This window comes from Oncorhynchus clarkii, chromosome 4 (assembly GCF_045791955.1).
Source record: "Oncorhynchus clarkii lewisi isolate Uvic-CL-2024 chromosome 4, UVic_Ocla_1.0, whole genome shotgun sequence".
NCBI classification, from domain to species: domain Eukaryota; kingdom Metazoa; phylum Chordata; class Actinopteri; order Salmoniformes; family Salmonidae; genus Oncorhynchus; species Oncorhynchus clarkii.
In genome coordinates this window covers 22165936-22175369 of record NC_092150.1, presented here as the reverse complement: position 1 = coordinate 22175369, position 9434 = coordinate 22165936, and the positions used below count along the sequence as shown (strand labels likewise).

Below are 9434 nucleotides of genomic sequence, written 5' to 3'. Positions count from 1 at the left end.
TATTGTTGTTCCCTGTCCCACAGCTAACAAGATCAGAGAAGCCCACAGAAAACTGATGATTCTAAATCACCCCGACAGAGGGTTGGGGAACGAGTAAAACTCTTTCCAAACAATGATGTACTTTTATATAGTCATTCAGCTTGTACAATGTAATTTGGATCACAATTGCATGTTTTTTTGCAGGTGGATCACTAAATCAATAGTTCACTTTGTACTTGGTTGGGCCCGGGGGTTCTCTTATCCACCGTGCCCAAATAAATCATACATTAAAAGAGACTAGTTTTGCTCTGTACTTCACTTATGCTCAGGACAAAAAGGTCAACCTGACAAGACAAATGGTTTTATTTAAGAACTACTGGCATACAAAACATATTGCACATCAAACAACCCGAATGATCATTAAAAAAGACAAACAGTTTACCGAACCAAAATCTGGAAATTGACCTCAGTCCAAATTGTCACCTGCATAAAACACGGTCGTTCCACCAGTTTAGTGTTAACAGCTTATTAAATAGTGTACATTTGTAAATAAAAAAAATTAAGCTCCTTCGAGACAAGTTACTGCCACCATCATTCCAGCCTCTGGTGGGTGCATAAAAAAAAATGGGACAAGAACATTGACAGACCAGTTTCCAGCTTTTTTTTCTTATGGGAAATAAATTCCAATTCAGTGCAAAACGGGTTTTTTTCCTCTCTGACTGCATTTCCTAGTCTGAAGTGATTTTATATTAAAATGTAAAAAAATAAAAATCAGCCAAAGCTCCTCAACAAATATTAGGATAACTAGATTCTTTCACCTTTGTCATAATTGACAAATTTACTACAGCCAGGCAACTATGTTAAATCTACTCAAGGCACAACATCTGATAATGTACTTGAAACATGCTTTTTCATGTCTCGGTTCAGTGCTAAATCTCCCCCTCTGTGTCCCATGGTTAGGGAATTGAAAAGTGCAGTAGAGAATCTGGAAGTCCATATGTCTATCTTTGGCAAGCTTGTACAATAACTATTGTACGAATGTAGTACAATTAATAGGTCAGTAGATTAGGAGACACTATTCAGGACAGGCTGCTAGTCACTGTTCCCTTGGTAACAGACTTTGGCAGCCCTTTGTGGAAGCTCTGCCTAGTTCGTCACCTCTTCCATTGCCTGTCTTTGCTGATGTGGAGAGGCTGTGCTCTGCAATACACTCAACATGCCCCTGCAGGACACAGACAAGTAGAAATAGTTACAGAAGCTTGACTTAATGTACCAAAGGCATACAATGCTAAAAATTTAAACCAGCCTAGTGGCAATTTCACATACTGTAGATTCCATGGACTATGCCCCTGAAGTACATCAAGCCAAGAGAAAGAAATTTACATTCTTATTGCAAGTTTCCGTACACTACCATGGTTCTTTCTCCCCATCACTTGTTTCAGCCATCTCAGATTAGGCGTGCCGATTTTCATTTTACATCACATTGAATAAGATTGAAGACCTGATCCTAGATCAGCACTCTTACTCTGAGACGCTTGATACATGAAGTCAGATTTGTAGAATTTTTTCAAACATACCAGTTCATCTATCTGCTTTTTGATTCAGCCCGGGATCTGCAAAACAAAGAATGTTAGAACCACTTGCATTGGTAATGAAATAAACTAGATAATCATAGCTAATGATAGGGAAAGGGGGGTGCCTAGTCAGTTGTACAGCAATGCATTCAAATGAAATGTGTCTTCCGCATTTAACCCAACCCCTCTGAATCAGAAAAATAGCTTACATTGTGATAACACTGAAAGAATGTGGTTAAAAATAACTAGAAAGCAGTCCAAGGAATGCAAGTGAGAAATACAGGCAAGCAGTATCAAATCCCAAAAAATAAAACAGACCTTAATTGATAGTCAACAAGTAGCGGTCATGTTAGTGAATTTGAGTGGGAACATTTAAAAACAATGGGACTTCTTGGTGGCATGCCTTTTCTAGGTGTCTATTCAGCTTCAAATTGAGAAATTAGCTTCCCAGAGTAAATCAATAGTTACTGGTTGAAGCACGGACGTGACTGCTAGCCAGGGCAAGTGTTAATCACACTCAGTCATGCTGGTTTTGGTAAACAAACTACAGGCCCGTTCCCCACCTTTCCTCTGGTGGGCGAACACAGTGTCTACTGCTACGTTTATGCAGCTGTGGTTTAGCTTTTGAGTCATCTATGTGGGGGAAGAATTTGTGCAGAGCCCTCAGAGTGAATTTCATGAGGATTGACTTGGGATTGGTGTCAATGTGTGTAATTCTATCCTTTTTAGTCACTGAAGTGTCAACCGTCTTCTATAACATGAAATAATTGTATTTTGTAATGCTTATGGGAGTATGTTTGTTGTTGAATCCGATTGGCTCCCAGGGCTTGTGATTTTTACTCAGACACTTCTATCCGGAGGGATTGAAGTAGTTTGTGGATGGTACTGATTGAGATGGTAAAAGTCACAACACATGTTTAAATGCCGTTGATGGCAGTCCTTAAATCACGTCATCACTGCGAGGACATGGTGATGCGGGACTTACCAAGGCAATTCTCACCGAGGGAAGCTTTGTCCGATTCGCTCATGCCATCAATGGCTGTTGTGTCCTCGTCAGTCCGGCGGGAGAGGAGGTGGCGGTTTGTGTTGAGGTTGGAGTCGACCGTCTGGCCTGTCTCGGTGTTGTCAAGCACACTGTATGGGTTGCCATCACGATCCTTTAGAGCTGCAAAGTTAACAAATAGTTTAATATCTAGTTTTAGAGGAACAATTCATAGAACTATTCACATGATCATGATAAACATAGAGGATAATGCAAACCATGTTTAATGTCATCAGCATGTGCATGACCCATCAATTGTGTCTGCAGCCGTACCGGTGTTGGAGGCTCCTCTCCCTGCTCCTCGGCCCCTGCCACTGGGTCCTCTCCCCCTCCCTTGACCAGCTCTCCTCCTGCTGTCTCTCTGTGGCTGGGTACCCCTCTCCGGTTCCTCTCCCGCCAGGGACCAGTCAATCAGCTCCTCCTTCCGCACCGAATCAGTCTCAGAGTCATTGGATTGCTCAGAGTTTGTGCCTGAAAGTCAAACATATATTTTTAATACCAGATGACTGATAACTTCCTGTTGGGCTATAGCATTATGTCCCAATATCAATATTACCTTCCCTAGATTGTGTCTTGCAACTTTCGATTGACTACCCAATTGTCATAGTTGAGTAAAGAAACCAGACGGCACCATCTTGTTTTTTTTGTATTTATGGATAGCCAGGGGCTAACACCCATTCACAAATGAAACATTTGTGTTTAGTGAGTCTGCCAGATCAGAGGCAGTAGAGATGACCAGGGAGGTTCTCCTGATAAAGTCTGAATTGGACCATTTTCCTGTCCTGCTAAACATTCAAAATGTAACATGTACTTTTGGGTGTTAAAAGTAAAAAGTACAATATTGTCTTTAGGAATGTAGTACCTTAGTTTTACTTTAAAGTATTTTTAGGGTTAAACCCCTGCTGATAGGTGTTGAAAAATGTATTGGGAGAATCTATAAAATGTCTGTTCGGTATCATTGTGAACATGACGCTCACCATAGCCGGAGGTGTAGTTGGGGCCTCTGCGGCCTCTGCCAGTGTAGGAGCGGCTGGTATTCACAGAGGTAGCAGCCACACTGTCGTCCGTGGTGTAGCTCTTGTCCTTGTCTGCTGGGTGGCCAGATGAAGGCCTTTGGCCCATCCCAATCAGCTTCAGCTGCTCATCTATCTGCAGTCTCTCCATACGCAGTAGCTCTACCTCCTGCAGACAGCAACAGGCAAACTCATCCCACAGACTATAAAAAGGGCCTACAGCCCTGACTGAGACCATTAGGAGTTTGTTACTATAGATTCATGCTTACGTTCAGGTAGGCGATGTGGTACTCCAGAAGCACCTGGGCATTCCCAATGTTCTCCTTAGTGCCGACAAAGGTAAACGGGACCATTCCCTGTGTCAGCACATCACAAATAAAATGATGTTATTATGGGTGAAGAGTGTTTCCGTGACAATACTGATCACTTGGTCTACTAAGTGACCTGGAAAGTAGTTTTTAAAAAGTAAGGGCTTACTTCTTGACGTGGCTGTGTGTTGTCCTTGTCCCCCTCAATCCTTACTCTCACCACCCCAGACTTGTCAATGATCTCCTGAATGACTTTTCCGTTCTTGCCTATTACCTTGCCTGAAGAAAAAAATAAGAAGCCATAAGGCACTTGTGTGAAGAGGTGCACACCCACAAATGTCTTGCTTTATGGAAGTATCAACTCCTACTTGATACATACCGACCAAGTTCCTTGGGATCTGAACAGAATCTTCGAGAAACTCCAGATAATTCCTTGCCTTCTTAACCGCCTCCTCATTCTTAGAAGAATATAATAGCTTTAAGAAACAAATGTCTTGGTGGTACATACACTGTCTATAGCTCACTCATAACAAAGTCTCATATCAAAAGCATCAGCACACCTTTCCGTAAATTATGAACGTCCCACTCCCTTCATCCAGCTCAATAGCAGTGATTCCAGGCACTTTTCTGGCTTGTTGAATGTTGCTGCCATGGCTTCCAATGGCAAGGCCCATGAGGTCCACCCTGACTGTAAACTCCTCTTGGAAAGCAGATGCCAGTTGCTTTGTACTCTAGAGAGAGAAGAGATCATGTGCATGATTGAGATTTGTCTATGACAATCCTGTTTAAACTATTTCTGCAAGGATGCAGTTGTGATAATCATCCTTACCTCCAGTTGTTTAGTGGCCTCCTCATTTCGGGACAGGAGCATTAGCTTAGTGCGAATGCTCCTCAAGTGCATGTCACTGAGCAAAGACACTCGCTTAACTGTGGCTTCATTTATAGACTGCAGGGAAACAAGAATATAAACGTAAAAAAATTGTCTAGACATTCCTTGTTCTACACAAAACTGCTGGTACTGAAGGAGGAGTGGCAGACAGACTTATATGGACTTACTAGTACGACCAAGTTACTTGTTTCTGGACAGTAGACAATCCGACAAGCTCCCACTGCCTTTTTGAAATCTTTATGCGCTTGTTCACTTTCGCACCTAAAGTAAAATAAACTATAATCAAATTCTGAACTCTAATGCATGTAAATAAAAACCAACAAATTACTAGACTATATCCCAATCAGAAACTACTTTTAAATAAAAGGTACATACGCTGCTTTCAGATCGTCAGGAACTGGGACTGTGCATTTGAAGAAGGAGCTCTTTGACACCACCTTGTTGACATTCACAGGCCGGAGACGTTCAAAGGTGACTATTTCATTGTACGTGGCGTCACAGGCAGCATACTCGATCACATAGAACTACACAGTAAACACAACACAGGTTACATTTGTGTTGCATGAAACTGACAAACGTAATATCAGGATGAGGAAATCACAGTATAAACATTACAAAAACATCCTTTCGCAAATGACATTCTGGGACCAGTGAAATTGTAACCACAGATAACTACTCACATCTCCCTTCATCATGCGCACTTTGGCAAGCCACCAGCCACATGGCTCCTGCTTATTGGCCCGGGAGAAGATCTGGTAGAAAGAGAAAGAGGGAGAGATAATTCTAAATGAGATATTCTGAGGAAAAAGTGTCTGTTAAATCTAAGAAGATAGAGAGCCAGTTCTCACCTCCACCTCTTCTCCCTCCCCGATGTCCTTTTTACCGTCGGCTGGAGGTGGCATCCGCACATCACTAAAGTGAACTTGTCTCTCAGGTTGCCAACTTTATTAAAGGACAATATAGCTTTTGTTTTACATGTAAATGGCACGCTATTAGAATCTATAAAACATTCCCTTCACACCAAACAGAGATTTGGTTGTAAAAAAGCTACATTCTCCTTTAACAACAAACATTTAGATAAGTATCATAAAGTTATGCCTATCAACAAAATTATACCACCATAGATGACTACAAAATACACTACAACCCCAGAAGAACCTATGAAAACTTACTTGTTCTCAAAGACAATAGTGAGTGAATCATCATGGACATCTTTGACAAATCCCTAGAGAAAGGTCAGCCATGGGTTAAGTTCAGAAGTACTCCGCCACTCCACCCAGAAAATAAAAAGTTACTGGCATAGCTAGGGAATATCAACATACAACACTTTAGTATAGGCCAGGGATTCTTAAAACCTTTTCACTCAAAAGTGAAATCGTCCTCCAAAAACCCAAATTAAGAAGATCTATTCTCATAACTCGCGACCCACCTCTCACATGCCCAGGGCCCACTTTTGATCCCAACCCATAGTTTAAGAAACCCTGGTATAGGCTGCTGTGGTATTCTAGCCCAGAGTTTCTAGATCGGAGTGGAACTCGGGTCTAGTCTTATAACATATATCCCTCCTTGCGATATATTTGCCTACCTGCGCCAGTATGGCGACACTTTTCCCACATCCAAGTAAGGCTTGTCGATATGGCCATATCTAATTATTTTTCAAATTTATAGGTGATTCACAATATACACTGCATGACCAAAAGTATGTGGACACCTGCTCGTCAAACATCTCATTCCAAAATCATGGGCATTAATATGGAGTTGGTCCCCCCTTTGCTGCTATAACAGCCTCCACTCTTCTGGAAAGGCTTTCCACTAGATGTTGGAACATTGCTGTGAGGACTTGCTTCCATTCAGCCACTCAGGTCGATTAGGCCTGGCTTGCAGTCTGCGTTCCAATTCATTCCAAAGATGTTTGATGTGGTTGAGTTCAGAGCTCTGTGCAGGCCAGTTCTTCCACACCAATCTCGACAAACCATTTCTGTATGGACTTCGTTTTGTGCACGGGGGCATTGTCATGCTGAAACAGGAAAGGGCCTTCCCCAAACTGTTGCCACAAAGTTGTGGCTTAAATAGCTGAATCCAGGAATTTCAAGGGGTGTCCACATACTTTTGTGTATAGTGTACATTCTTGAATGAAATAAAAATGTTTCAGCTAGCTGGCTACCTACCTAACAATACGTTTCCCTATACAGACTTAACTGAGGAGCAAATTAAAACAATGAGCTGGCTATAATTGAAAAATTAGACAGACATTTCGCTGCTATTTCCTGGTTGCTAAAATTCTAATAGTTCACCCAATTTCAGTTTGTGACAAAACAAGCCCATATAGTGTAGGGAATCATTGTACCATCTAAACCGCTGTGAAATATATTTACCATAACAAAATATTGTATTTTCAGCTGGTGTACAAAACCAGAAGTAAACATACGAATGGAAAGCATAGAAACAGAGCACAAACTCAGCAAAAAAAAGAAACATCCTCTCACTGTCAACTGTGTTTATTTTCAGCAAACTTAACATGTAAATAATTGTATGAACATAACAAGATTCAACAACTGAGACAAACTAAAAAAGTTCCACAGACGTGACTGAAATGGAATCATGTGTCCCTGAACAAAAGGGGGGTAAGCGTCAGGAGGAGGAGATGCACTGCAGTACTTAATGCAGCTGGTGTGGCCACCAGCTGCATTAAGTACTGCAGTGCATCTCCTCCTCATGGACTGCACCAGATTTGCCAGTTATTGCTGTGAGATGTTACCCCACTCTTCCACCAAGGCACCAGCAAGTTTCCAGACATTTCTGGGGGGAATGGCCCAAGCCCTCACCCTCCAATCCAACAGGTCCCAGATGTGCTCAATGGTATTGAGATCTGGGCTCTTCGCTGGCCATGGCAGAACACTGACATTCCTGTCTTGCAGGATATCACGCATAGAATGAGCAGTATGGCTGGTGGCATTGTCATGCTGGAGGGTCATGTCAGGATGAGCCTGCAGGAAGGGTACCACATGAGGGAGGAGGATGTCTTGCCTGCAATGACAACAAGCTCAGTCCAATGATGCTGTGAAACACCGCCCTAGACCATGACGGACCCTTCACCTCCAAATCGATCCCGCTCCAGAGTACAGGCCTCGGTGTAACGCTCATTCCTTTGACGATAAACGCGAATCCGACCATCACCCCTGGTGAAACAAAACCGCGACTCATCCTTTAAGAGCACTTTTTGCCAGTCCTGTCTGGTCTAGCGACGGTGGGTTTGTGCCCATGGGCAACGTTGTTGCCGGTGACGACCTGCCTTATAACAGGCCTACAAGCCCTCAGTCCAGCCTCTCTCAGCCTATTGCAGACAGTCTGAGCACTGATGGAGGGATTGTGCGTTCCTGGTGTAACTCGGGCAGTTGTTGCCATCCTGTACCTGTCCCGCAGGTGTGATGTTCAGATGTACCGATCCTGGGCATCTTTCTTTTTGTGATTTTCAGAGTCAGTAGAAAGGCCTCTTTAGTGTCCTAAGTTTTCATAACTGTGACCTTAATTGCCTACCATCTGTAAGTTGTTTGTGTCTTAACGACCGTTGCACGGGTGCATGTTCATTAATTGTTTATGGTTCATTGAACAAACACGGGAAACAGTATTTAAACCCTTTACAATGAAGTTCTGTTAAATTATTTGGATTTTTACGAATTATCTTTGAAAGACAGGGTCCTTGCTGAGTTTAGAACATATCTACCGCTTCTTAGGCTTGAAATGAGAATGACAGATCTATAACCCACTTCTCTGAATTTCGTGAAGTCGCCCAAAGTTACATATTACAGCTTAAACTTTTAAATTGTTTGATTTATAACGCATATGGTTAGGACATATACCTTTAGATAGTGTAGCAGGTCATGAAGTTAGCCAGATCAATAATCTGATTCAAGACGAGCAAAGCCAAGATGCAACCGAACCTGAATAGCTTTGCTAACGTTAGCTACCTAAGTTACCTACCTACCGTTAGCCAGTTGATAATGCTAGCCAGGTAATTACGTTAGCTAACATTGAAAAATATTTTTAATAGCGTTATATGTTGAATTAGCCAGCTAATAGTGTACTCTTCGAAGACAAACGGGGTGTGAATAGGTCGCTTGCAAAGAAAAGTGAGACTAGCTGCCAACTATATTTAGTCTTGAAGTTAACGTCGCTAACGTTAGCTAGCCAGCCAACCGTCATTAGACATGTTGAAAACACAAGTCTCTAGCTTAGTGTATGTTGCTAGTTTATGAACTATAGTAGGGAACTGATGTGTGTGCCATGCTTTATAAACATGATCATGGTTAGTTTACATCAATATTATACATGGATTTACCTTATAATAAGCTCCGTTGGAGCCACGGACCTCCACAGTCAGTTCCTCCATGGTGGCCATGCAATGCATGCTGGGGTTATTGAAGTGTCTAAAAAATTGGGGTAACTACTTGCAAGTACACGCATAGGCCAAGTTGAATGGCACATACTTAATTTTTTAAATTAATTTTTTATTTAACCAGGTAGGCTAGTTGAAAACAAGTTCTCATTTACAACAGCGACCTGGCCAAGATAAAGCAAAGCAGTGCGACACAAACAACAACACAGAGTTACACATGGAATAAACATACA

General features: G+C 42.1%; 1 protein-coding gene across 3 annotated transcripts; it reads right to left on the bottom strand.

Moving 5' to 3' along the window:
- Positions 1 to 321: 321 nt before the first annotated feature.
- On the bottom strand, positions 322 to 9273 carry LOC139406603 (RNA-binding protein FXR1-like). Of its 3 annotated transcripts, none has more exons than XM_071149370.1 (16): positions 9145 to 9273; positions 5978 to 6030; positions 5654 to 5747; positions 5486 to 5557; positions 5181 to 5329; positions 4973 to 5066; positions 4746 to 4862; positions 4477 to 4647; positions 4296 to 4374; positions 4086 to 4195; positions 3878 to 3964; positions 3573 to 3777; positions 2869 to 3066; positions 2554 to 2718; positions 1557 to 1592; positions 322 to 1201 (listed from the first exon to the last, which is right to left on the bottom strand). In XM_071149370.1, the coding sequence occupies exons 1-15, from the start codon at positions 9211 to 9213 to the stop codon at positions 1561 to 1563; spliced, it is 1695 nt and encodes a 564-aa protein (XP_071005471.1). In that variant the 5' UTR covers positions 9214 to 9273; the 3' UTR covers positions 322 to 1201; positions 1557 to 1560. The 3 variants fall into 3 exon arrangements, with proteins under 3 accessions (XP_071005471.1, XP_071005472.1, XP_071005470.1); XM_071149371.1 differs by having other exon boundaries at positions 2539 to 2718; positions 9145 to 9216; XM_071149369.1 differs by having other exon boundaries at positions 971 to 1201; positions 2539 to 2718; positions 3878 to 3970.
- Between the last annotated feature and the right edge of the window lie 161 nt (positions 9274 to 9434).